This window comes from Palaemon carinicauda, chromosome 17 (genome assembly GCF_036898095.1).
Source record: "Palaemon carinicauda isolate YSFRI2023 chromosome 17, ASM3689809v2, whole genome shotgun sequence".
Lineage (NCBI taxonomy): Eukaryota > Metazoa > Arthropoda > Malacostraca > Decapoda > Palaemonidae > Palaemon > Palaemon carinicauda.
The window spans coordinates 48,635,097-48,662,998 of NC_090741.1; the positions used below are offsets into that span (position 1 = coordinate 48,635,097).

General features: G+C 38.5%; 1 protein-coding gene across 1 annotated transcript in view; it reads right to left on the reverse strand.

The window, feature by feature from the left end:
* LOC137656345 (uncharacterized) overlaps positions 1–27,902 on the reverse strand; it is a 239,123-nt gene that overhangs the window by 21,238 nt on the left and 189,983 nt on the right. Inside the window, exons 20-31 of the mRNA XM_068390517.1 lie at positions 27,449–27,484; positions 26,928–27,239; positions 25,699–25,944; positions 24,605–24,813; positions 23,585–23,740; positions 22,465–22,595; positions 18,546–18,723; positions 17,649–17,832; positions 16,659–16,815; positions 14,339–14,420; positions 10,674–10,857; positions 9,328–9,664 (exon numbers count right to left, since the gene is read on the reverse strand). Coding sequence (XP_068246618.1) covers positions 9,328–9,664; positions 10,674–10,857; positions 14,339–14,420; positions 16,659–16,815; positions 17,649–17,832; positions 18,546–18,723; positions 22,465–22,595; positions 23,585–23,740; positions 24,605–24,813; positions 25,699–25,944; positions 26,928–27,239; positions 27,449–27,484 — 2,212 coding nt within the window. The remainder of the gene's footprint in view (positions 1–9,327; positions 9,665–10,673; positions 10,858–14,338; positions 14,421–16,658; positions 16,816–17,648; positions 17,833–18,545; positions 18,724–22,464; positions 22,596–23,584; positions 23,741–24,604; positions 24,814–25,698; positions 25,945–26,927; positions 27,240–27,448; positions 27,485–27,902) is intronic.

A 27,902-nucleotide genomic window follows, 5' to 3' on the forward strand; every position in this document is an offset into this window, starting at 1 on the left:
AGCATTGTCCATAACCAGAAGACATTTCATTGGCAAGCTCTTTTCAATGAGGTAAGCCTTAACCTGGGGGGCAAACACTTCGTTTATCCACTCAGTAAAGAATTGTCTTGTGACCCAAGATTTAGTGTTCGAGCGCCACATAACTGGTAGTGCACTTTTACAAATATTATTTCGTTTGAACACCCGGGGGTTGTCCGAGTGGTACACTAACAAGGGTTTGATCTTGCAATCGCCACTTGCATTTGCACACAGCAACAATGTTAGCCTATCTTTCATTGGCTTGTGACCTGGCATCTTCGTCTCGTCCTTGGTAATGTACGTATTGGCTGGCATTTTCTTCCAAAATAACCCAGTCTCATCACAATTAAAGACTTGTTGTGCGATCAAATTTTGTTCATTTATGTACCGATCGAATTCCCCCACGTATTTATCGGCTGCAATTTGATCCGAACTAGCTGCCTCCCCATGCCTAGTAACACGATGAATACCTGTTCTATTACGAAACTTTTCAAACCAACCCCTGCTCGCTTTAAATGTAAATGAATCACTTTCACTGGTACTCGGACTTTTCTTCACTAATTCTTCATAGATATGCAACGCTTTTTCACAAATGAACGCTTCACTAACACTTTCCCCGGCCAACTGTTTTTCTTTAATAAATATTAAAAGCAACTTTTCCATCTCCTCAATCACTTGTGGCCTTTGCTTAGTTACCGCCGTAACTCCCGTTGCAACATTCGCCTTCTTAATCATTTCTTTATGCTTTAAAAACGTAGAAATGGTCGACTTCGCCATTCCGTATTCTACCGCTAAATCGGACACTCGTACACCATTCTCATATTTCGCTATAATTTCCTTCTTCAACTCGATCGTTGTTCGCACTGTTTTCCTCTTCTCCTTCCCCTTAACACTCATTACTTTCTTGGGACTCATTATGAAAGCTAAAAAAGCAATTAAAAGCACTGAAAATCACTAAATCACAACGAATGCTGATCGCGCGTTGTCTGAGTGACGCTCTCGAGAGAACTGATGCTTCCCGAACAAGCGAGAGTGGCCGAGATGGCGCGATCATCACAAAGCCCATGCGGTCGTCACGTGTTCGGCTGGTCGAGTACCGAATTTTTGGTCGAGCACCGCAGCAAAAATTTCTCGAAAATTTTGGTCGAACTCCGAATTGTTCGAGTATAGAGTCGTTCGACTACCGAGGTATCACTGTATTCAATTTATTTTACGAATGAGAATTCTACATTGTTTATTGCATGAATTTTTCCCCTACGATTTATCTTATACTGTATGATTCTTGATAATTTTAGATTTAATCCATTTATACGAAAAAAAAAATTAACAATTGCTGATAACCACCACTTCTGAAAAATGTATTACTAACAGAAAATGTTATTTTCATTAGTAAAATAAATTTTTGAATATACTTACCCGATAATCATGTAGCTGTCAACTCCGTTGCCCGACAGAATTCTACGGAAGGGATACGCCAGCGATCGCTATACAAGAGGGGGGTGTACTCACAAGCGCCACCTGTGGCCAGGTACTGCAGTACTTCTTGTTGACACCACCTCAATTTTTCCTCGGTCCACTGGTTCTATGGGGAGGAAGGGTGGGTCAATTAAATCATGATTATCGGGTAAGTATATTCAAAAATTTATTTTACTAATGAAAATAACATTTTTCAATATTAAACTTACCCGATAATCATGTAGCTGATTCACACCCAGGGAGGTGGGTGAAAACCAGTGTACATGTATATCAAGAAGCTAAGTATCCCGTATTTCATATCAGTTATTCAAAATAACAATGAAATTACAAGTACCTGGTAAGGAAGTCGACTTGAGCCATTACTCTGCCTTAAATAAGTTCGTCTTCCTTACTGAGCGCAGCGTTCCTCTTAGGAGGCTGAACAACTCTAAGGTGCTGAAGTATCAAGGGCTGCAACCCATACTAAAGGACCTCATCACAACCTTTAACCTCGGCGCTTCTCAAGAAAGAATTGACCACCCGCCAAATCAACAAGGATGTGGAAGGCTTCTTAGCCGACCGTACAACCCATAAAAAGTATTCAAGAGAAAGGTTAAAAGGTTATGGGATTATGGGAATGTAGTGGCTGAGCCCTCGCCTACTACTGCATTCGTTGCTACGAATGGTCCCAGGGTGTAGCAGTACTCGTAAAGAGACTGGACATCTTTGAGATAGAATGATGCGAACACTGACTTGCTTCTCCAATAGGTTGCATCCATAACACTCTGCAGAGAATGGTTCTGTTTGAAGGCCACTGAAGTAGCCACAGCTCCCACTTCATGTGTCCTTACCTTCAACAAAGCAAGGTCTTCTTCCTTCAGATGAGAATGTGCTTCCCTAATCAGAAGCCTGAATAGTAAGAAACTGAGTTCTTAGAACTTGGGAAAGAAGGTTTCTTGATAGCACACCATAAGGCTTCTGATTGTCCTCGTAAAGGTTAAGACCTTTTTAGATAGTACCTAAGAGCTCTAACTGGGCAAAGTACTCTCTTCAGTTCATTCCCCACCAAGTTGGACAGGCTTGGGATCTCGAACGACTTAGGCCAAGGACGTGAAGGAAGCTCGTTTAGCAAAAACCGAGCTGCAAGGAACATGTAGCCGTTTCAGATGTGAAAACAATGATCCTGCTGAAGGCGTGGATCTCACTTACTCTTTTAGCTGTTGTCAAGCACACGAGGAAAAGAGTTTTTAATGTGAGGTCCTAAAAAGAGGCTGATTGGAGAGGTTCAAATCTTGATGACATAAGGAACCTTAGGACCACGTCTAGATTCCAGCCTGGAGTGGACAACCGACGTTCCTTTGAGGTCTCAAAAGACCTAAGGAGGTCCTGTAGATCTTTGTTGGTGGAAAGATCCAAGCCTCTGTGGCGGAAAACCGCTGCCAACATACTTCTGTAACCCTTGATCGTAGGAGCTGAAAGGGATCTTACTTTCCTTAGAAGTAACAGGAAGTCAGCAATCTGGGTTACAGTGGTACTGGTTGAGGAAACTGCATTGGTCTTGTACCAGCTACGGAAGACTTCCCCTTGAGACTGATAGATTCTGAGAGTGGATGTTCTCCTTGCTCTGGCAAACGCTCTGGCTGCCTCCTTCGAAAAGCCCCTAGCTCTTGAGAGTCTTTCGAAAGTCTGAAGGCAGTCAGACGAAGAGCGTGGAGGTTTGGGTGTACCTTCTTTACGTGAGGTTGACGTAGAAGGTTCACTCCTAGAGGAAGAGTCCTGGGAATGTCGACCAGCCATTGCAGTACCTCTATGAACCATTCTCTCGCGGGCCAGAGCGGAGCCAATCCACGTCAGCCGTGTCCCTTTGCGAGAGGAGAACTTCTGAAGTACCCTGTTGACAATCTTGAACGGCGGGAATGCATACAGGTCGAGATGGGACCAATCCAGCAGAAAAGCATCCACGTGAACTGCTGCTGGGTCTGGAATCGGAGAACAATACAACAGGAGTCTCTAGGTTATCGAGGTAGCGAACAGATCTATGGTTGGCTGACCCCACAGGGCCCAAAGTCTGCTGCAAACGCTCTTGTGAAGGGTCCACTCTGTGGGGATGACCTGACCCTTCCGGCTGAGGCGATCTGCCATGACATTCATACCGCCCTGAATGAACCTCGTTACCAGCGTGAGCTTTCGATCTTTTGACCAGATGAGGAGGTCCCTTGCGATCTAGAACAACTTCCACGAAAGAGTCCCTCCCTGCTTGAAGATGTAAGCCAGGGCTGTGGTGTTGTCAGAGTCCACCTCCACCACCTTGTTAAGCTGGAGGGACTTGAAGTTTATCAAGGCCAGAAGAACTGCCAACAACTCCTTGCAATTGATGTGAAGTGTCCTTTGCTCCTGATTCCATGTTCCCGAGCATTCCTGTCCGTCCAAAGTCGCACCCCAGCCCGTGTCTGATGCGTCCGAGAGGAGACGGCGGTCGGGTTTCTGAACAGCCAAATGTAGACTTCCTTGAGAAGAAAGCTGTTCTTACACCACGCGAGAGAAGACCTCCTCTCTTCGGAAACAGGAACTGAGACCGTCTCTAGCGTCATGTCCTTTATCCAGTGAGCAGCTAGATGATACTGAAGGGGGGGGAGGTGGAGTCTCCCTAACACGATGAACAGGGCCAGCGAAGAAAGTGTCCCTGTTAGACTCATCCACTACCTGACTGAGCATCGGTTCCTTCTCAGCATGCTCTGGATGCATTCTAGGGCTTGGAAGATCCTTGGGGCCGACGGAAAAGCCCGAAAAGCTCGACTCTGAAGATCCATACCCAGGTAGACAATGGTCTGGGATGGGACGAGCTGAGACTCCTCAAAATTGACCAGGAGGCCCAGTTCCTTGGTCAGATCCATAGTCCATCTGAGAATCTCCAGACAGCGAAGACTTGTGGGAGCTCTTAAAAGCCAGTCGTCTGACGGAGCCGGACACAAGATCATGGTACTGCTGCACAGTCTGTGAACTGTCAACCATGGGGAAGCGAGGAAGTACAGTGACAACCCGAAGCTGTCTAGACTGTCTGGGTCGTATAGACAACTCCTTATCGGGTTGCTGAGGTTAACGCACTGCATCACAACAAGTCACTTCTGCTGGTTGTTGAACGTCTTCCCAGTGACACACTGACTCCGTAAACAAAAAAATCCTCTAACAAGGACTAAGCTTGGACTGCATGTCTTGCAACACAGCTCAAGGTCTATGGGAGCAGGTGTGGTAACAGACGGGGTTAGCGACTGAAGTGGAACCATTACCTTCCCTGGAAGCATGTTATGCTTAAATAAAAGTCCATAGGAGGCTACGCAGCTAAAGGCTCCTCTCCAAATGACAGAGTCCTCAAGGGAATATCAGAAGGAGGGAGAAAAGCACTTTCTCATCTACAGGGACCATATCCGAGAAAAGCTAAGTTCTCTCAGTGAGGGTTTCACTGGTGCAAAAGCAGCAGACTAGAAGGCAACGTTATGAAACTGCTTGACAGTCTAGTGAGTTGGCAACAACCAAAGATGTGTGACTGAGAAGCATGCGGTAAGGTATGCAGAGCATGCTGTATGTAGAGCATGCTGTATGCAGAGCATGCTGTATGTAGAGCATGCTGTAAGAGAAGCAGAGCATGTTGCATGGCGTGTAACATTTCTCAGAAATTCCATGACCAGTGCTAGATTGAGTAATATCGCATTACTGTCCATTGAAAGTGCACGTGCCGAGGGAATTGATTTAGACTGTATTGTTGATGAATTTGATAGCCGGCATGATAATCGTAGAATTAAGCTGCACTAAATATACGATCTATAATCTACTTCACCTCAGGACAGGGAAACTCGCCCTGCTGGCAACACTGCATTAGTTCATGCATGCTTGCATGGGGTTTTAATATCAACATAATATTTACATTACATTCATAACTCATGATTCATTTTTGTTTTGAAGATATTTTGCCATATTTGCGATTTGTTAAAAATATATTGCAAGGAATACATATATATTTTTTTATTTAAGTAAAACGAATAACCTCCATTATCATAATGTTTGTGTAGGCATACATGTATATGATTACAAATGCAAGTTATGAAAGTAATGAGGTGTTATTATTGTCATTTGTTATTTCAAAGTTGAATGGGAAGAGGCTCAAGTTGAGGAGAAAGTGGCAGATGCATGCGTTGAGGTGGCTGACTCATAGCATGAGGTTCCTGCCTCAAGAGTTGCGCTTGCCTCAAGGGTTGAGGTGGCTGCGCAGAGAGAGGCTCTTGACTCACGAGTTGAGGTTCTTGAGGTGTGAGCTGCGAGAGTTGAGGTAGCGGCTGCGCAGAACGCAGTTCCTGTCTCACGAGTTGAGGTTCCTGAGGAGCTAGCCTCAAGAGTTGAGGCTCTCGCCTTGAGGAAAGTTGAGGTAGCAGCTGCGAGAGCTGAGGTGGCTGCCTCAAGGATGGTAGAGGTTGTCGTACCTCAAAAGGTTGTAGCCTCAAAGATGGTCTAACTGCAAGAAAATCTTGCCTCAAGGCATAAGACTCCTGCTCCCATTGTTGAGGTTGCCTTAAGGAAGGTTAAGGTTGCTGCACAACGCTGGTAACTGGCAACTCCGAACGCGGTAAGGTAGCTTGAGGAACCTCAACTTCGTACGCCTGGCAGACTGGACTGCGGTGAGGCGGAGCGCTCGCAGGAGGAGGTGTAACCTTCTCAGCCTGAAACTCACGCATTAAGACCGCAAGCTGCGACTGCATGGACTGCAGCAAAGTCATCTTGGGATCAACAGACGATAAGGTCTGTTGAGGCAAAGCCTTAACAGAAGATGAGGTCTGTTGAGGCATCGCCTTACCTCTCTTAGGAGGTGTGCAGTCACCTGATGACTGCGGAGAGTCAGAGCTAACCCAATGACTGCATCCGGGTTGTTGAACTCTAGAGGTCTGGACTTTACGTTTAAGAGGTCTTGAGACCTGAGTCCAGCGTTTTCTCCCCGAAATTTCTTCTGCAGACGAGCAAAATAAGGGCTCAATCGTCTGCGGGTGGGAGTGACGGTCTCTGTAAGACACGCCCGCAACCACCGAGGATACTTCTGTGCGCCGATCAAGGCCTGCCGAACCCTTTTGCCCTTCGACATTGCTTCTCCCCTGGGCTTGGGAGCTTGCAAGAGGTCCCGGACTGGGAGGACGACTGGCACGCACAGAAGTACCCTCACGCACAACACTGACACACTTTGCGCTAATCACTTATCACTTTTGATTTTCTGTTTGCACTTATTTCACTGAACTCGAAACTTTAAGTGGTTTGTACCTGAAACACGCAATTCTATCTTTCCTTAAAAGTTAGAAATTGCGAAAACAGAATTACAATGTAACAGAAAAATCTAATGAAAGATAAATAATTCAGTGGCTGGAAAGAGACTAAACACTAGATCAAATAAACTACGTTTAAAATCTCTCACCGCATAAAGCTTGAGAACAAGAATAAAACTCTAGAAACGTTTACCTTCTTCCCCTAAAGAGACTAGGGAGAAGAGCAAAAACGATAACAACGTTACTCGCTTGAACGAAACGTTTATCCAGCTCTCTCTCCCTCCGTCTCTATCTCTCTCTCTCTCTCTCTCTTGACTTAGAACCTGAGAGAAGAGCCCAATCATATATATCGTTAAAACATATTATTGTTAAAGGAAAAAAACTGAAATATTTCCCAAATAAAAAGTTCCTTTATTAGAATTAAAACCATTAAGCTAAGAAAGAATGAACAAAACGCTAGAAACGGTTACTCTTACTGCAACGTGACACCGTGAAAATTCTCTCTCTATCGTAACGATAGAGCGCAAGTTGAACGTTCTGAACGTCAACAACTGCAGAGACAAAACAAAACGTTAGTTCAACTTTGAAAACAGTACGAGACTATCAAAGAAATTCTTTCAAAAACATTAAAATAGCATAATATGTTAACAGGTAAAACCGAAATGACGGGCTCAATGTTAATTAACTTCGGTACCAAGAAAAGTCCGCCTACTATTAGGAAAGGTCGAATATAAACAAATATAAAAATTAATTTTAATAAGTTTATAATAAAAGGAAGTTAATCGAAGAGGCCTATAAAAGGCGGAGAGATAAAAAATAAATCTATAACTTTTGTTAAGCAAAATTAAGAAAGAGAGTCTATACTCTCTTAGACACCAACACTTCCGTCTAAGGGAAGGGTCGGCCATTTAAAGGTGAAAGAGAGTTCATACTCTCTTCGTCACCATAATTAATCAAATTAATTCCAAAAGCTAGCTAAGCTAATAATAAAACTTCCTGAATAGCGAAAGCTGAAATCTTAGAGCAATACTTCACCAAAAACCGTGAACAAGACTCCAAAATTATAAGCGTATCCATGAACGTCTTGCCGGAAGCACGACAGAGGAAAAATTGAGGTGGTGTCAACAAGAAGTACTGCAGTACCTGGCCACAGGTGGCGCTTGTGAGTACACCCCCCTCTTGTATAGCGATCGCTGGCGTATCCCTTCCGTAGAATTCTGTCGGGCAACGGAGTTGACAGCTACATGATTATCGGGTAAGTTTAATATTGAAAAATATCAATCACTGCACACATCTCTCTCATGACAATGTTGAGAATGATCAGCATGATATTCGCAAAACAACTTTAAACTTTATCATTATATTAAAAAACTTTCTATATAACTTCAAGCCATTCCCATGGACTCTAGAAAGAGGTGTATTTGAACTCTCCATATTAACTCTTAACAACTGATCTAAGAGCAACTATCATATTCTGATTTTCAAGTATTACCTAAAACATGTTTCCTAAAATATTGAAGGTCACTTCATCTGGGCTGGAAATTTTTTATAGCTGGTATCAATTACTTTTGTTTACTTCTGATATTCTAAAATTTACCTCTGACAGATTCATGACATATTCTAGGTGACATAAAAGGCAAGTACTAATCATATATTGATATAGGGAGATTGGTTGGATGACGGCAGTCACTTGGAATTAACCCAATTTCTTTCAAAAGAAATGCAGTTTGAATTTAGATATTTCCTTTTGGTTATGATGGTACATACATACACATACATATACCATGGCACTTCCCCCAATTTTGGGGGGTAGCCGACATCAACAAAGAAACAAAAACAAAAAGGGGACCTCTACTCTCTACGTTCCTCCCAGCCTAACAAGGGACTCAACCGAGTTCAGCTGGTACTGCTAGGGTGTCACAGCCCACCCTCCCACATTATCCACCACAGATGAAGCTTCATAATGCTGAATCCCCTACTGCTGCTACCTCCGCGGTCATCTAAGGCATCGGAGGCAGCAGCAGACGTGTTCGACTAAGTTATGATAGTACACAACCAAATTGTACATAATGCCCATTGCATTCAGAGGAAGTTTGCCAAGGGAGCTAATGTTTTTTCTTTTTCATCATTAGTACAGTACTGATCAAAATAAAATCCGAACATGTCTCAAAAATGGATTAATGTGTAGATTGTTAAGATTAGAGTGAAATAACAATCACAGACTTAAAACACCTAGTGAACCTATAACAACAACAACAAATACTGTATTTTCTGGTCCACTGCAGGACAATAGCCTCAGACATGTCCTTATTCATGTTTAGCGTTTTGCTAGTTTTATCACCATGCTTGCTAACTGCAGATTGGTGATGGTGAGAGATTTTAGTCCAATTGCTCACAGCATACCAACATAATCTGGATGGCCCTGACTACTAGAGCTCTGCTGATCATGGTGGCGCACAAACCCTTTCACCACATTAAGGTATCCCCACTCGTAACCTAACCTTCACTTAAGTACAAAGATAAAAAATTTGAACTTTCTTCACCAACATACCAGCCCGAGCTAGATCGAGAGCGTCATCGATAATCTGAGCTCGATTAATAACGTGGATAACTTCATAGTCTGTCTGAAGTTGGTGGATAATCAAGTTCCAATTGTTGTCATCATAGTTGACCCTGTAATATCCAGTCTCTTGAAGATTAAAGATGACCCATTTATTCTGATCAGGCAAGGAGTCTATTGTGATCTCGGACTGGGTATTATTCATCCACGCCATAGCGCGAGTGTCCTCAAAGTTGGGGTTCTCTCGACTGGTGTAGGTCAAAGGTACCCACCACTTGTAGTCATGGGTGTCGGTGGAATTGATGTTCTTCACTAATAAGAATCGTTCCTGATGATCAGAAAGAAATTTCAATAAAAAGTATAGACAATAACACACAGCAATGAAAGTTTGCACAGGTTAAACAGGACAAACATTCGTTAAAATTGCAAACGCCTGATTAACCCTTTTACCCCCAGGCTATTTGGAAATTTCCAACCCTAAACCCCCAGGGGTTATTTTTTTTCAAGCACATTTTGCAGTATATTTTTTTTAAATTGCTCTAACAGCCTTAATTTTCGTCATAGAGAGGTCAGGTTGGTCTCATTCTATTGGAAAATGCCTGAAGTTTCTCAAAAAATCATCAAAAATACGCAAAAAAAAATTTAAATGGCAGTTTTTTGCAAGGACGTACCGGTACGTCCATGGAGGTAAAGGGATGAGTTTTGTGAAACGTACCAGTACGTCCTTTGGGGGTGAAAGGGTTAAAAGTTGAACAAAAACTCTAACCAGCTTGGGTGCTAACTAAAGTCTCAGAAAGAGCTAATGATTTCTATAATGTAAAGTACTTTTGTTCAAGATGAATGCATCTAAAGTATATCGTCTCAAAAGGTTTACTAGAATCAAAGTATTATGCCTAAAAAAAGCTGATCCATTTCTTATTTTACTTAGATGGACTGCCATTTCTTATTCATATTAAGCTAGTTAATACATCTCGATTTTGATAAAGAAAAAAACAACGTCGAGCAATGGTATTCCTAAATGGCTTGGTGAAACTTCAAAATAATGAAAATGCACAAATTTTGATACAGATATGTATTATTTGCATAAGATTCCATGGTTCTAATTTCCTCCTTCTTTTTCCTTTTAGGTCAATATTTTTCATTTTTAGTAAAGCTTACATGATGAGATAATGAAAATTACTTATTCAGATAATATCTAACATGTTATCTAAAACTGAATGAGCAAAATAAATAAAAACATATATAAGTGTTCAAAAAGTAAAATCTCTAACCAGTACTTCAATTTTTGCTCCTGCAAAGATTTTTCCACTCGCTTCAATTCAGCCTCTTTCTCCTACCTGTGTTACAGATGCCGAAGTTCCAGATGGACTTCTTTCCACTTTGATAACTGGATATCCCATTTGGAGGGTCCAGGTGTCCATTACCGTCTTCACAGTGATGTCTCCAGGCAGAGTATTGTCTTCGTGACCGGCATCCGTCAGGAACCTCCACAGGTCGTCTTGCTCGGCATTTTTGTATTTTCTGTAATCGAGTAAATGATGAGAGTAAGATCTAAGGTCACTGAGATCCTCCTATGGTAGATCTACGGTAAAGCCAATCTCCCTATGGGTACACTCGGGCACACTTTTCTATCTAATTTCTCTCTTTCTTGTTTTGTTATAATTTTTATAGTTTATATAGGAAATATTTATTTGAATGCATTTGCTATTCTTAGAATATCTTATTTTTCCTTTTTTCCTTTCCTCACTGAGCTATTTTCCCTGTTGGGGCCCCTGGGCTTATAGTATCCTGCTTTTCCAACTAGGGTTGTAGCTTAGCAAGTAATAATAATAATAATAATAATTGAAAACAAAGATGCACTTTCCACAATTGATTTACAACACACTCCTCATTTACCGTTAATTATTTCATATTTTATGGTGAAAAAAAGGATTTTGACGAAGGAAAAATCTATTTCTGGGGAGAGACCTGTGACGGCCGGTGAAAAGTCCTTCTTTCTACCTTTTCTGATATAAATCTTCCAAATATACCAGAGAAAAATAAAAGCATGGAATGCAGAGGTTACTACCCTCGTGCGAGCACCTCGTGAGTGTCGTGTATACATCAGGGGCGTGTGAAAACCACTATTCACAGGCTGTCTTCCAATTAGATAACTCCTACATCAAAGGGAAGGGCCGTAACAAAGACCCCAGACACCACACTTGTACCATACAAAGCCATATCAAACGTTGTTGAAAAAATCTAATTTTGATGAGCTACTTTCTTCATATCTTGGCTATCACATTAGTTTAGTGTCTTGAAAATATGTGCATGTATAGCAAGATTTTATGAATATTTTAGAAGTAGCCTACAGTTAGAGGGACATTAAGTCACTGAAAAAAAAATGGAAGAATCTACTGAAGATGGTCACTGAAGGTAATAGTTAAGTTCTGAGGGATACAAAACTAAGAAAAGGAAGTTACCGAGGAAGAATAGTTTCTCAAGGGAAGAGACTTTACTGGTGGAAGGAAAATGCTCAAAAATAAAAGTTCCTGACTATGTGGAGGATTTATTTTTGCTTTATTTTTATCTTTTGTTTTTTGCCAAATCCTGTGAGAGAGAGAGAGAGAGAGAGAGAGAGAGAGAGAGAGAGAGAGAGAGAGAGAGAGAGAGAGAGAGAGAGAGAGAGAGAGAGAGAGAGATTGTGTCAGCGAGCGAAAGTAGTTAGAGTATCGATCGTTGGTGGTAAGAAAGACTGTTGGTACAAATGAGATTGTTTGTTTTTTTTAGTTAGGTTACGACAGTGGTGAATGTTTCGGAGCGAATGCTTTTTTATTTGACTGCAGCTTAAGACAGTTGTGTGAACGCTGGATTATATATATTTTTCGACCAGCGTGGAAGTGTTTTTTTGATTTTCAAAGTAAGTACAGTTTTGTTTATCTTTGCTTGTAGTGATTGTGAATGATAGGAACAATTTATTATTTATCTTTGATTATAGTGCGATAGTTCAGTTAGTTAGGAGTGTTCATAAGTGTTTTTCTTTTTTATTTTGGCAGGCCGTGATTCCTCCTTTGAGAGAGATATTTTGAATATTGATTGATGACCTGGCTTGATATAAAGGACTTGAAACTGACTGCTATTTTAGATTTGGATATAATTGGTAATGACTTGGCTATAATAAGAAATTTTCGGATGATGATGATGAGGATGACGATGATGACATCCCGGACCCCAATTAGGGAGGCAGTGGTGACAATTTGCCATGCAGTGGATTGTTGACCACAAAGCTGTGGTAGTTGCCTATAAAAGACTGTTGGCCCTTGTGTGGACGAAGGGGTCCACTCAGAAATATAAAATATTTCTGTTTATCTTTGTGGTTGTGGTATATTTTAGCGTTTAAGTTTTGTTAGGGTTAATTGATTGCGGAAATTTTTTTTTTATTAATGTTTATTTTGTGTTAAGTTAAGATTGTATTATTGAGTTGTGATTATTTTTTTGGTTATGGAATATGGTTGGTGATTTTTAGTATTAAGTGATTGTTTTTAGTATTAGGAAATATAGTTTTGAAGTTATGTTTTGGTTTGTTTTTTGTCCTTTTGTCCAAGAGTCCCGCTGCTGATAACGTAAGGGGAAAGTTTGTATTGAGGAGACATTGGTCTGTTTAGAGTGATTCAAGGGTGTGGGGGTTGTTTTGCAACATCGCGCCACAACTATGCAGAGAACAGGAACTTTTCTGTGGGAAGTAAAATCCTTGATGAATATGCCGAGGCTAAAGTGAAGACCCAGAGAAAACAAACAACTGATAAAGATAAACCAATTGATTGAAGAAACAAATTTCAAAAGACATCACTGATTGAAGATCTCACTGTTGAAGCAAAGTTAATATGACAAAAATAGCAATTGTTTTATAAACCATTACATTAAATCTAATGAATGGCGAGCGATTGTGACGCAGTTCCGGTAGGCCCTGCTGCTGCCTCCGATGCCTTAGATGACCGCGGAGGTAGCAGCAGTAGGGGATTCAGTACAGTATTATGAAGCTTCATCTGTGGTGGAAAATGTGGGAGGGTGGGCTGTGGCACCCTAGCAGTACCAGCTGAACTCGGTTGAGTCCCATGTTAGGCTGGAGGAACGTAGAGAGTAGAGGTCCCCTTTTTTGTTTTGTTTCATTTGTTGATGTCGGCTACCCCCCAAAATTGGGGGAAGTGCCTTGGTATATGTATGTATGTATAATTATTACCATGCTAAGCACTATATCTTAGAATCCATGTTTACCAATGGCTATATAAGCAGATGAGCAACCTGGAGGAGTAACGAGAACTTTGGGTATGGAGGAAATGCCCGCCCCCTAAATCTCGAAGAAGTCACTGGGAGCAGGGTGACAGATTGGGTTTAAAGTGATAGACAAGATGTCTCTTCGGCTTCTACTCCAGATCCCTGGCGGGTGATCTTATTGGAACTAGTAAGGACCAACAGGGTCACTTGCCTAAGTGTTAGATAGGCATTACGCATCACAAGGAACTGGCTATCCTTTGATGAATATAGCCAATGAATCCTCTATTGATTGAAGCCCTTTGCATCAACAGGAGGAGATGATGTTGATGAACTATTATTTTTACTATTATTAGCTAAGCTACAACCCTAGTTGGAAAAGCAGGATGTTATAAGCCCAAGGACTCAACAGGGAAAAATCCCTCAGTAAGGAAAGGAAATGAATAAATAAACTACAAGAGAAGTAATGAAAAATTAAAATATAATAACAGTAACAACATTAAAATAAATCTTTTACATACATACATACATATACCAAGGCACTTCCCACAATTTTTGGGGGTAGCCGACATAAACAAATGAAACAAAAACAAAAAAGGGGACCTTTACTCTCTACGTTCCTCCCAGCCTAACAAGGGACTCAACCGAGTTCAGCTGGTACTGCTAGGGTGCCACAGCCCACCCTCCCCCGTTATCCACCACAGATGAAGCTATAAACTATAAAAATTTCAAAAAAGATTCTCCTACTTACAATGTGGTGAGGTATTTACTAAGACCTTTTGTGAATGTGCTGGGAGTTAAGAAGTAGCTCATCATGCGAATGATGGAAGAACCTGTAAATAAATAAATAAATAAATTAATTAATTTCTGTGAGAGAAAAAACATAAATAGGATGTAAATAAATTAAGCTTCTAATATAGAAGAAGTAAAGAGAATGTTACATTTCTTGGTGCGTTTAAACATTCAGAACAATGAATGTTTATGTAGTCACATACAAATAACAGGGTAAACATAATATGTCTCATTCAGTTCATTATCAAAATGAAATGTTATAAAAGTTTTGAAAACATACTGTTAAATAATAGTAACCAACATTTCTCAAAATCCAGAAAAATACAACTATCATTTACTGACTTTCAAAATAATTCAAAATTAAACTCACATGTAAAAATATAGAAAATGCTGATTTCAAAAATCTTATATACTGTATTGAGTCATATTCCAACTGTAATAATGTTTATATCTAAATTACTTTTAAAAGTCCAAACTTGTGCTTTGGTTGTTATCACTTGCCTTGTCTAGCACTACTAGGAAATAACAGGTGATGTTAAGGTGACTTCGTATGAAGAGTATGTTTTATATGTACTGTCGCCGTTTGATGTTCAAACGGTACAGGCCGGTTTTGAGAGTATCTTTAATTTTATCTGTCAAATTCTGTACAATAAAGTAATAAGTTACAGAGTTCTCATGGCGGCATTTCGTTTTACCAGTTTTATGATTGGATTTATAGATTAGTACAATAAACAGTATTAACGAAAACGCCTGAGACTTATCTACTTTCCATACATCCATCTAATGTCTAGCCTTGAACCTTTATGTCCATCACACCCACACTTTAATTGTAACTTTAGTAATTTAAATCAAAATATAAACACAGGACTTAAATACACAAATTTAAGTCAATGTCCCCCTCTCTCAGGACAAAAAAAATTCCTGACGCCAACAATCTGCTGCAATCTGTAAGCATTATTTTCTCTCTCTCTCTCTCTCTCTCTCTCTCTCTCTCTCTCTCTCTCTCTCTCTCTCTCTCTCTCTCTCTCTTCTGCTTTGAGATAATGATAACACCCTCTCTCTCTCTCTCTCTCTCTCTCTCTCTCTCTCTCTCTCTCTCTCTCTCTCTCTCTCTCTTTTCCTGCTTTGAGATAACGATAACATTCTCTCTCTCTCTCTCTCTTCCTGCTTTGAGATAATGATAACACACACTCTCTCTCTCTCTCTCTCTCTCTCTCTCTCTCTCTCTCTCTCTCTCTCTCTCTCTCTCTCTCTCTCTCTCTCTCTCTCTCTCCATGGGAACAGAATTTATTAAGCCTAAAGCTGTCTTCACCTATGTACTGTAAATAATAAATTTCACTGGTCAGTCATTACTTCCAAACGAAACCATTCACTCATTTTAACAATACACTCTTCACTCTTACCCTTACCGCAAATTTGACATTAACAAAGGGCTATTAATTACCCTAAACTAATGATTTCCTTGAAATAGAGACAACTGGCAAAGTCTAGAAGAGGCCCTTTGCGTCAAAAGGCGTAGGAGGAGATGATGATGATTGATTTCCACTTTACTGATTTGTATCATATCTAAATCTCTCAAGAAACGATAATTATCAAACTATAACCAGTTAGTTGATAATCCTATTATCCAATAGTGTAACACTAACAATAACTTAACTCTGGTATTAACATTCTGACAATTTATTTACACATTGTTCCTATTACAAATCTCAAAACTCATAGATCTGGTACTTAACCTAGATGGAGGGACAGTGGAGTCCGACATCTTGAGGTAAATCCAGAAAAAAACCAGCGAAATTCACACACAAGGTAAAATACGGCTATCAAATTGCGTGCTAAAAAAGGAGTGACGTCACTGGCGTGGGATGGCTAGTAGTAGCGGGATATTGAACGGCACCTCGCTGTTCGGGGATTTTGACAGGAGACATCTAAATGGTGTGAGGCCTCTGGTTGTGAATTATCACGCCCCAGTATTATATCGACACCTTATATAGGTGAGCGAGCTGGGTTCAACCTGGCATCCCTATGCAATTTTTTCTCTGGTAATATATAGCAGTTATATACCTTAGAAATGGTGCTAAAGGAGCATTTCACTGGGCGGCACGGGTCGGAGCCCAGAAACATTATCAAGAAGGTTGTTTTACATTCCAACTTGTAAAAAGAGAGCCTACCAGGAAACCATAAACTCTATAAGAACAATCCCATAAGAATACATCCGTAAAACCACCTTTCTTCTATGTTTACATATCCCAGACTGTGCTGGCTTCTTTTCTTCTCACCTTTGCTATAAGAAATGCGATCGAAAATTTCATTGATCTCGTCTGGGTGGTTCACAGGGATGCTGATTGGATGAGAAGATTCAAGACAATCGAGACCGAAGACGCTCTGAACATCTTCTATCACCGTTTGCTGCATCATATTCCACGAAGGTTCAAACTACGGAGAAGAAAAACCAAATTTGTAATTCAGTCCTCATTCAAGCTATACTGTACAGTATTTGTATCCATTTACAAAATTTGGCGTGGTTTTTCATACACTCACATTTGAACCAAGTTGGAAGTCTCTGTGACAACGATGTCTAAACTTATGGTTGGTTACCTGAATTGGACATTTTGCTTGACCGTGACCATGACCTTTAACCTTAAAAAATGTAATAATTTCCAGCTTTTTACATAACAGTTCATCCCTGGAAATTTCATTACTCTATGATTAAAATTGTGGCAAGGAAGCTATTCATAAACAAACAAACACACACACACAAACAAACACACAAACAGGGGGTAAAAATAGAAGAAAATAGCCATCTACTTGTTGAACAAATTTCAACAACAAAATGCTATTACATGAAAAATGGATGTCAACTATTCATGATGAAATTTAATTCCTAAATGAAATTTACTTTTGGTGACTACAAATCCTCTTGCATCACAAATACCCAATTAATTGTTTCAGCAACAGTGCTCTGTAGAACAATATACATTTCCTTATGCCAGGGATGTAACTAAGGGGGAGTCAGTATGTTACTAAGAGAGTAGATTTTAACATAAAGATATATATCTTGATTGTCGAATCTCTCGCTTCAAAGGATATAAATATTTGACTCCGAGGTAATGGTCGTTGAAATTATTACTTTTACAATATCTGTAGAATACACAAAACCATTTTGTGTGTGTGTGAGAGAGAGAGAGAGAGAGAGAGAGAGAGAGAGAGAGAGAGAGAGAGAGAGAGAGAGAGAGAGAGAGAGAGAGAGAGTAGCCCCTAAAACTTACCGAGTTAGAGCCAACATATTCCATGAACGAAGCGAAACCTTCATTGAGCCAGAGGTCTGTCCACCACTCGGGGGTCACCAAATTTCCAAACCACTGATGAGCCAGTTCGTGAGCCACAACCTGCAACACTCGCTGCTTGTTGGATGCTGAAGACACGGCAGGGTCGTATAACATAGCCGTCTCTCTGACAGTAAATAAAAAGGTAGAATTACAAAAGGTATTTAAACAGTTACAGGAAATGAGAGAGAATATTTTAAGTGGTGTCTGACCTTCCTTGTGTGATATAGAGTGAATAGATGTATTAAACAAGAAGTGTTAAATTCTGACAGCAAATATGAGGGAATATTTCAAGCTGAAGTTTCCTTGAACTAAGTTGAACAAGTGTATCTTATAAATAGGGTTAAACTATGTCATGGAGTGATTAACTATCTTATATTGAAGGGAGATTGTGTCAGTGAACAAAGTGTCAAACTCTGACACTGGCAAGGAGTGTCGAGGCAGAGTAAAGTTGCTGAATTCTGAAGCAAAATGAAATTTTACAAGAGAGAAATGACAAACACTTTTTAAATGTGTTACAAAGAAACTTGACAATGAGAGCTAAGAATAAAATGTGCTAAAACACCCTAGTGTTAATTCAAAGCCCCTGGTAGCAAAAACAACAAATGAAAACTTGGCAGTGGGAATTTTTTTTTCTAATAAAATGTTAAATGCATAAAACATCAAGTTACAATATAGGCCATTTAAAATTCAGTAAAAAATAAATTTTAAAAAATTTTCTTTTTGTTAACAAGAGCAGTTTATCAAAATTATTTTAGTCAATCTAAAACTGTCAAATCTCCTCTCCCCAAATTAAAATATACTTAACTATGAGTAAGCCTCCTGTATAACAAAATTTACCTGTATGTAATGAGACCCCAATTTTCCATGGCCCCAGCTGAGAAGTCAGGAATGGCGATCATATCAGACTTTGGCAGGGGGAAAGGAACCTTGAAATAATCTTCAAAGAAGGTCAAGATAGCAGGACCTGACCTTAAGGCGTAATTGGCTTGTTTAATGGCTTCTTCACGGGCCCAAACTGCAAAGTAGATTGCAAAAACAAACATAATTAATCTTTAGGAATTTAAAACGCTCATACATTTCTACACAATCCCTTGTTCGAAATACTAACATAGTTGTAAAGGATAAGTCTTGAAGACTACCAATGGTTTAAAGTTTAAACGCCGGTCATGAATAGCAAACGCAAGGGACAGTGGCTTTGCCCTATCAAGCAGGACAATGCCCTACACACAAACATATGATCAGTGCCCAAGTCCACTCTCCACCCAAGCTCGTACCAAGGAGGGCCAGGCAATGGCTGCTGATGACTCAGCAGATAGACATATATGCTCTTCCAAACACCCCATCCTTAGCTCACACGGATAGTGAGGTTGCAGCGACCAAAGAGACTAATGAGTTTAAGCGGGACTCAAACCCCAGTCTGGCAATCACCAGACAAGGATGCTACCGTCAGGCCACCACAACCGTAAATGTTTTGGATTACTAATGGCTCATTGACAAGTTTTTCAAATTAATATACAAAACAGAGCCAGTCACTTATTTTCTTTTCAATGTTTTGGACATGCCATGATAAAGTACATGTTTTAATAACACTGGAGCCAATATTTTAGCAGTTATTTCAGAGATGATTAAAGATAAGTATCCCTTATCATTGTTCTTGGATACAAGACTCACATTGAACTAATAACTGAAAAGCAGTTTGTTACGTAATGACGAGAGAGAACATTGACAGAGGAGAAAAGTAAAGGCAAATCAACAAAGAAATAAATATAGACATAAACAAACAACACTAAAAGTAAAACAAATAAATACATTGGACTAAATGACCCTTTGAAGTAATTTCACGACCTTTGTTTAAACTTATGAACATAAGCACCAAATTATTATTATCATAATTATTATTATTATCATAATTATTATTATTATCATTATTATTATTTTCATTATTATTATTATTATTATTATTATTATTATTATTATTATTATCAATTGCTAAGCTACAACCTTGGTTGGAAAAGCACAATGCTATAAGGCCAGGGGCTCCAACAGGGAAAATAGCCCAACGAGGAGAGGAAACAAGGAAAAATAAAGTAGTCACAGAACAGTAACATTAAAATAAATATCTCCTGTATAAACTATAAAAACTTTAACAAAACAACAGGAAGAGAAATAAGATAGAATATTGTAACCGATTGTACCCTCAAGCAAAAGAACTCTAACCCAAGGCAGTGGAAGACCATGGTACAGAGGCTACGACACTACCCAAGACTAGGGCACAATGGTTTGATTTTGGAGTGTCCTTATTAACCAACCCATTAAGTCAAACTCGATCTCTTACAAAGCAAGGAGCACCAAATTATACTATGATTAGCTTTTAGCTCTAATGTTTCTACATCAGTTACCAGTTATTGATTAATCTAATGCCCACATGTACCGCAAGTGTAAAGAAAGCAAGAAAATGGTGAAAATAAAAAGGATGAGCCTGAAATATCGACAAAGCAATGAGTAACAGTTATAAAAAAGATGAAAATAAAAAGGACGAGGCTGAAATATCGACAAAGCAATGAGTAACAGTTATAAAAAAGATGAAAATAAAAAGGACGAGGCTGAAATATCGACAAAGCAATGAGTAACAGTTATAAAAAAGATGAAAATAAAAAGGACGAGGCTGAAATATCGACAAAGCAATGAGTAACAGTTATAAAAAAGATGAAAAGAAAAAGGACGAGGCTGAAATATCGACAAAACAATAAGTAACAGTTATAAAAAAAGATGAAAATAAAAAGGACGAGGCTGAAATATCGACAAACAATAAGTAACAGTTATAAAAAAGATGAAAATAAAAAGGACGAGGCTGAAATATCGACAAAACAATAAGTAACAGTTATAAAAAAGATGAAAATAAAAAGGACGAGGCTGAAATATCGACAAAACAATAAGTAACAGTTATAAAAAAGATGAAAACAAAAGACGAGGCTGAAATATTGACAAAACAATGAGTAACAGTTATAAAAAAGATGAAAATAAAAAGGACGAGGCTGAAATATCGACAAAACAATAAGTAACAGTTATAAAAAAAGATGAAAATAAAAAGGACGAGGCTGAAATATCGACAAACAATAAGTAACAGTTATAAAAAAGATGAAAATAAAAAGGACGAGGCTGAAATATCGACAAAACAATAAGTAACAGTTATAAAAAAGATGAAAATAAAAAGGACGAGGCTGAAATATCAACAAAACAATAAGTAACAGTTATAAAAAAGATGAAAACAAAAGACGAGGCTGAAATATTGACAAAACAATGAGTAACAGTTATAAAAAAGATGAAAATAAAAAGGACGAGGCTGAAATATCGACAAAACAATAAGTAACAGTTGTAAAAAAGACGAAAATAAAAAGGACGAGGCTGAAATATCGACAAAACAATAAGTAACAGTTGTAAAAAAGATGAAAATAAAAAGAAAGGGCTGAAATATTGACAAAACAATAAGTAACAGTTATAAAAAAGATGAAAATAAAAAGGACGAGGCTGAAATATCGACAAAACAATAAGTAACAGTTATAAAATAGATGAAAATAAAATGGACGAGGCTGAAATATTGACAAAACAATAAGTACGTTATAAAAAAGATGAAAATAAAAAGGACGAGGCTGAAATATCGACAAAACAATAAGTAACAGTTGTAAAAAAGATGAAAATAAAAAGAAAGGGCTGAAATATTGACAAAACAATAAGTAACAGTTATGAAAAAGATGAAAATAAAAAGGACGAGGCTGAAATATCGACAAAACAATAAGTAACAGTTATAAAAAAGATGAAAATAAAATGGACGAGGCTGAAATATTGACAAAACAATAAGTACGTTATAAGAAAGATGAAAATAAAAAGGACGAGGCTGAAATATCGACAAAACAATAAGTAACAGTTATAAAAAAGATGAAAATAAAAACGACGAGGCTGAAATATCGACAAAGCAATAAGTAACAGTTAAAAAAAAAGTGAAGTTGAAAATCTTGATTACTGTTATGGTTAAAATATGACTTTTAACCATCTTAATATCCTTACATAGATCTGGAACCAGCCCAAAGGCCATACACTCACGAAAAACTTTCCATAGCTTAGAAAGAGGTAAAATGAGACCTGAGATAAATACAGCAAAATTACATATACATATAAACAGTACATCAACATTGACAAAAAATTTAATGAACAATTAATAACACTAGACAAGTCACTCTTTATCATAGTACATACATCTTTTTGTCTAAATGACCAAATACCTTATAAAGAGATAACCTTTACTCTGAGCTCACCTCGGAAGAGGATGTGGTCGTTTTCCGTGGAGTTCATGTGGGCGAAGTCTTAATAAATAAATCTATCTATTCATCTATCTATCTATCTATAACCAGACCTAAATGACTAAATACCTTATAAAGAGATAACCTTTACTATAAGCTCACCTTGGAAGGGGACGTGGTCGTTTTCGGTGGAGTTCATGTGGGCGAAGTCTTAATAAATAAATCTATCTATTCATCTATCTATCTATTTATAACCAGACCTAAATGACCAAATACCTTATAAAGAGATAACCTTTAATCTCAGCTCACCTCGGAAGAGGACGTGGTCGTTTTCCGTGGAGTTCATGTGGGCGAAGTCCTAATAAATAAATCTATCTATTCATCTATCTATCTATTTATAACCAGACCTAAAATGACTAAATACCTTATGAAAGAGATAACCTTTACTCTGAGCTCACCTCGGAAGAGGACGTGGTCATTTGCCGTGGAGTTCATGTGGGAAAAATCACTGATTACAAAGGCAACCAAGTAAGTTGAAGTCGGTACACTGGTGTTAAAATGGTCCCAAAACCAGCCTGGCTGTCCATCGCTGAAATAATTAAAAAAAAAAATAATCTACATCAAAATTTCTGTTGTTTTAAAGGTATTTGATATCAACAAGAATAGGTATGCATCATGAAGAGAGACATCTACGAATGCTTTCTCAGTCTCTCCATTTTACCAAATAGTATTTCTGGGTCGACCTATGACGCCCGGTGAAAAGGGTCCTTCCTTACACTTTTCTGATATAAATAGTTCCAAATATACCAGAGAAAGTTAAACTATGGAATGCAGAGGTTACTACCCTCGCGCGAACACCCAGTGGGCGTCGTGTATAAAGCAGGGGCGTGTGAATACCAAATAGTATAATTACAGATTTAAGAAAAAAATTGTAAGTACAGGTAAACTCATTGGTATGTATTACGTATGAAAAATGGGGGAAGGGGGTCAAGAGGGCTTACCTGATTGGGCCCTTTTAGAGGTGAAAGGTCTAAAAGGAGGCAAATGATGGTGTTGTGAATTGAATAAGGATTCTACATAGAAGGATTTGCAAGAGAAAGCTGCTTTCGATGGAGATAGTAAGAGAATACATATAAAGATAAAACACACTTACTGAATCAAGACAATGCATATGGAATCAGTAAAGGCAAGGACAAGTTTTTATTTTTAATAAATTTACTCTAATTCAACTTCATTGGCGTTTCTTTGTTCGATACCAGTCATACAAGGCGTGTTCCCCTTTACAATATGTTTCCCTTGTTGAATGGGAAATTTTAAATTGCATTATGTAGACTCATTTAATTGAATAACTTTTTTAAATCATAGTGCCTGCTTTAAAATAACTCTGTACACAACATTGAACACGAGAACCCTTTTTAGTTGATATAGTATTGCAGTGGGTTTCCTCTATATAAAAAAAATGCTTATCAATTATTAGTTTTGAAACTAGGAGAAAGGTGTGTCTCTACACCTAACTATATTTTCATATGTATAGGAATATTATAAGCAAGATTTCATGGAAACTTGAAAGGGTCTTACATAGGCATAGTTTCATATCTGGGCATGTTAGACAGAGACGACATGTTGGTCTCCCTTCCAAGATAGACGTCAAAAGTGGCCTTGAGACCCGGCTCGTCCAAGCAAGGGAACGCCCTTCGGGCATCTGTTGGCTGGAACTGTGTTGAAGCTAAAAGACTTGAGGAAACAAATTAGAAAATGAGTAATTAATTATAGCAAGAAAATTGATATATTCTCACATAAAATTACAATATAAAATCATCTGGAGCTGTAAATAAGTTAGGTGTTGGAAGAAATAAGTACAATAAAACAGTTAAGGATAACAATAAAGAAAAAGTTACTAAAATAAGAATATTTCTGTAAAAGCTGGTTTCTGAAGAACCTACATTCTAATGTGGCTTGCTTCTATAAGATAAAAAAAAAAAAAAAAAAACTATCATTTGTAAAACGGAAATGTACTTTTATGAAAAGTTTATATTTAAGTAATTGATTTATATAAATATTATGAGACTAGCATCACTAGACAGTCCACTTATTCAAGTTATTGTCAGGCCTAAGATGAAATTGGGCCTGGCCCGGGTAGATGCACTTATCATACATAATTCCCCTTTGGATAAATTATTTATAAGTTAGTGTGAATTTGATATTATAAGAATTATTCCTGGCTTCATATTTGAGTGTAAGATACTCACTTACATACATGACTAAAATATCATACACATACACACAATATTTATATATATATATATATATATATATATATATATATATATATATATATATATATATATATATTCATATGTGTGTGTTCAAGTTATTATTATTATGATGAAAAGGAAAACAACTTATCTAATTTCTAGTAAATTAATTGTTTCCCACTATTGGCATAAAAATTAATTATGTACAGTCAGCTTCATTAACCTTCACACTTCATGGGAAGCTAAGGAGACAGCAGTGTACCTGAATTAATGAGGTCAACTGTACCCGCTAGGTAATCAACTAAGGGAAAAGGTTTACACTAGAACATCAGATTCGACTTACACTTTCTTTCCTTCTGAGGTGGTATACGTCGATCTGTACAACCCGTAGAGTTTATCGTTAAGGTAGCCCTCAAACTCCATTGACAGGACGTATTTCTTGCCAGCCTGCAGCGGCTCAGAAAGGTTGGCCACATAAAATTGACGGACGTTGTCGTAACTGTGACTTTCGATGCCCAAGCTGGGACCTTGGCGGTTGTCTGCGGCCACCAGCTGTGTGTAAAGAAAGAAGTTTGTGTTTAAACACTTTCATGAGAGAGAGAGAGAGAGAGAGAGAGAGAGAGAGAGAGAGAGAGAGAGAGAGAGAGAGAGAGAGAGAGAGAGAGAGAGAGAGAGAGAGAGAGTTACAAGGATTTTGGATGTCTCAACGACTTTTCAGTCCATCCGTGGAGACTCCAGTTGCTCTTTGGTAGAGAGATTTAGTTTAAGCATTTACAATACATATGATCTTGTGCAACTTATTCCTGAACGAGAGAGAGAGAGAGAGAGAGAGAGAGAGAGAGAGAGAGAGAGAGAGAGAGAGAGAGAGAGAGAGAGAGAGAGAGAGAGAGAGAGAGAGAGAATGCTTATTGTAGATATATGTTTATAAGTATATCAGTACATTTTCAAAATATATGAGCTAATATTCAAACGCAGAAACACAGAATTGAATAACTAAATAATTACAACATATAATTATATAAATACCCAACAAAGTATTTGCTAGGCAATTATGAGTACTTTAATAAAGTTAATAGATGTCTTTTTTAATGTTGTTACTCTTCTAAAAATTTTCATTCTTCCTTGTTTCCTTTCCTCACTGGGCTATTTTCCCTGTTGTAGCCCCTGTTAGATAATAATAATAATAATAACAATAATAATAATAATAATAATAATAATAATAATAATAATAATAATAATAATGCTGGGTAATTATGAGTACTTTAACAAAGAGTTAATAGATATTTTTTTTAAAGTTGTTACTCTTCTAAAAATTTTCATTTTTCCTTTTTTCCTTTCCTCACTGGGCTATTTTCCCTGTTAGAGCCCCTGTTAGCTACTACTACTAATACTACTACTACTACTACTACTACTACTACTACTAATAATAATCCTAACCTTTATGGTGTCATTTCTGGTACGGATGTCTGTCATGTGGACGGTTATATTATCGGTGGACATCACAGCCTCCATCTCAATTTCGACGTAGCCCATGATGCTGAAGTTACCATTAATGAAGGGCTGCAACTTGACCACATAGTGGAGGGGCTTGATCGAACGAGGAAGCCTGACGTAGGGCTTGGCTTCGGGCTTATCCTCGCCACTCGCAGATGCGGTCGTCGCTGGAGGCTTCGACGTTGACACCTGAGGAAGGAATATTGGATAAATATGGCATTGGATTGAATTTTTCTCTTTCTGTTCTTACCCATACAATTTTTTGGGGGTTAAGTGTAGTTTACAGATTAAGATCATTCATATTGCGCAGCCAACAAATCGTCCCGACGCGAGAATAGTTACAGATGGTTTCACAACAAATCGTCCCGACACGAGAATAGTTACAGATGGTTTCACAACAAATCGTCCCGACACGAGAATAGTTACAGATGGTTTCACAACAAATCGTCCCGACACGAGAATAGTTACAGATGGTTTCACAACAAATCGTTCCGACACGAGAATAGTTACAGATGGTTTCACAACAAATCGTCCCGACACGAGAATAGTTACAGATGGTTTCACAACAAATCGTCCTGACACGAGAATAGTTACAGATGGTTTCACAACAAATCGTCCCGACACGAGAATAGTTACAGATGGTTTCACAACAAATCGTCCCGACACGAGAATAGTTACAGATGGTTTCACAACAAATCGTCCCGACACAAGAATAGTTACAGATGGTTTCACAACAAATCGTCCCGACACGAGAATAGTTACAGATGGTTTCAAACTATTGGAACCCAGATCCATGTCTACTGTAGGATCTAGAGGCTTTAAATATGCGGCCCCGAGACTATACAATAGGCTCTCACGATACATTAGAATAATGGAAGACATTAAGGCTTTCAAGAGGAGACTCAAGACCTTATTCCGCGAGTGTTTTGACAGTGATGATCAAACAGTAAGCGGAGAATACGCATTGTGAAATGTTAAATGCTCCCGAATGAAAATCATAAAACGACTGTGGAGGTCCTGTAGAGAGTAGAGTTCCCCTACTGTACGAGACAAGATAAGCAGCCCTTAAAGTTAAGTAAGTGATCTATTCATCATTGACTATTAAACAGCAAATAAACCCAAATGACTTAGAGAGAAAATACTAACAAAGGACAACATTTAAGAAAACTTACCGAGACGCTTTCATGGCTTGAGATTCCTGCCTGGCTCTTGGGTGCAATGTAGTAGACCAGTAGGGCCGTGGCTATTGTGGCACTGACGAAGAGCAGCCCTAGGAAGATGGCCATGCTTCTGCTGACGTACCAGCCATTCCTCTTGCCGAAGGAGACCGAGGCAGCTGATTGGCAAGTCTCCAGGGACAATGTTTCTCTGCTGGACCCGGTCATTGCATCGAGATGCTTAGAGTCAATTGGGTGACCTCTTTTAAGGCTAATGTTCGTTAGTTGATTTGAGGCTAAAATTAAACTGTGATCCTTCTTTGGAGTCTAATATTATGACACTTCAAGTTACTTTTTTTCAGAAGCTATGGTCAACTGTGATTTTCTCTGGAGGGTGAAATCAATTGTAGTTTTTTTAGTATAAAATCAAATGATACGTCATCAGAGGCCTAATCTTTTCAAGGAGGTTTGATATCTTCGTGATACTTCTTTTGCGACACCAAAGATCCTTTCGTAAACTATATTCGATCATGTACTTCAATAGATTCCTCGTCTTCCAGACGTGATGTCACCTGAAATAAAAAGACAAAACATTGAAGGAAAATATCAGTTGTTATTTCTAATATCAAGACATAATCATACAGTTTGAGGGAAAATATCAATTGTTATTTCTAATATCAAGACATAATCATACAGTTTGAGGGAAAATATCAATTGTTATTTCTAATATCAAGATACAAATCAAACATACAGTTGAAGTGTATAGAACTCTGGTATAATAAAAAAAAAAAACGAATCCCAAAATTAAGGCAAAAACATTCAAATGAACTATCAATTTTGTCATCTTCAATATCAAGGCAGAAATGAAACATGAAGCTTAGCTTCGAGTCCCGCTCAAACTCGTTAGTTCCTTTGGTCGTTGCAACCTCACCATGCTTGTGAGCTAAGGATGGGGGGGGGGGGTTTGGGGGAGTCTACAGGTCTATCTGC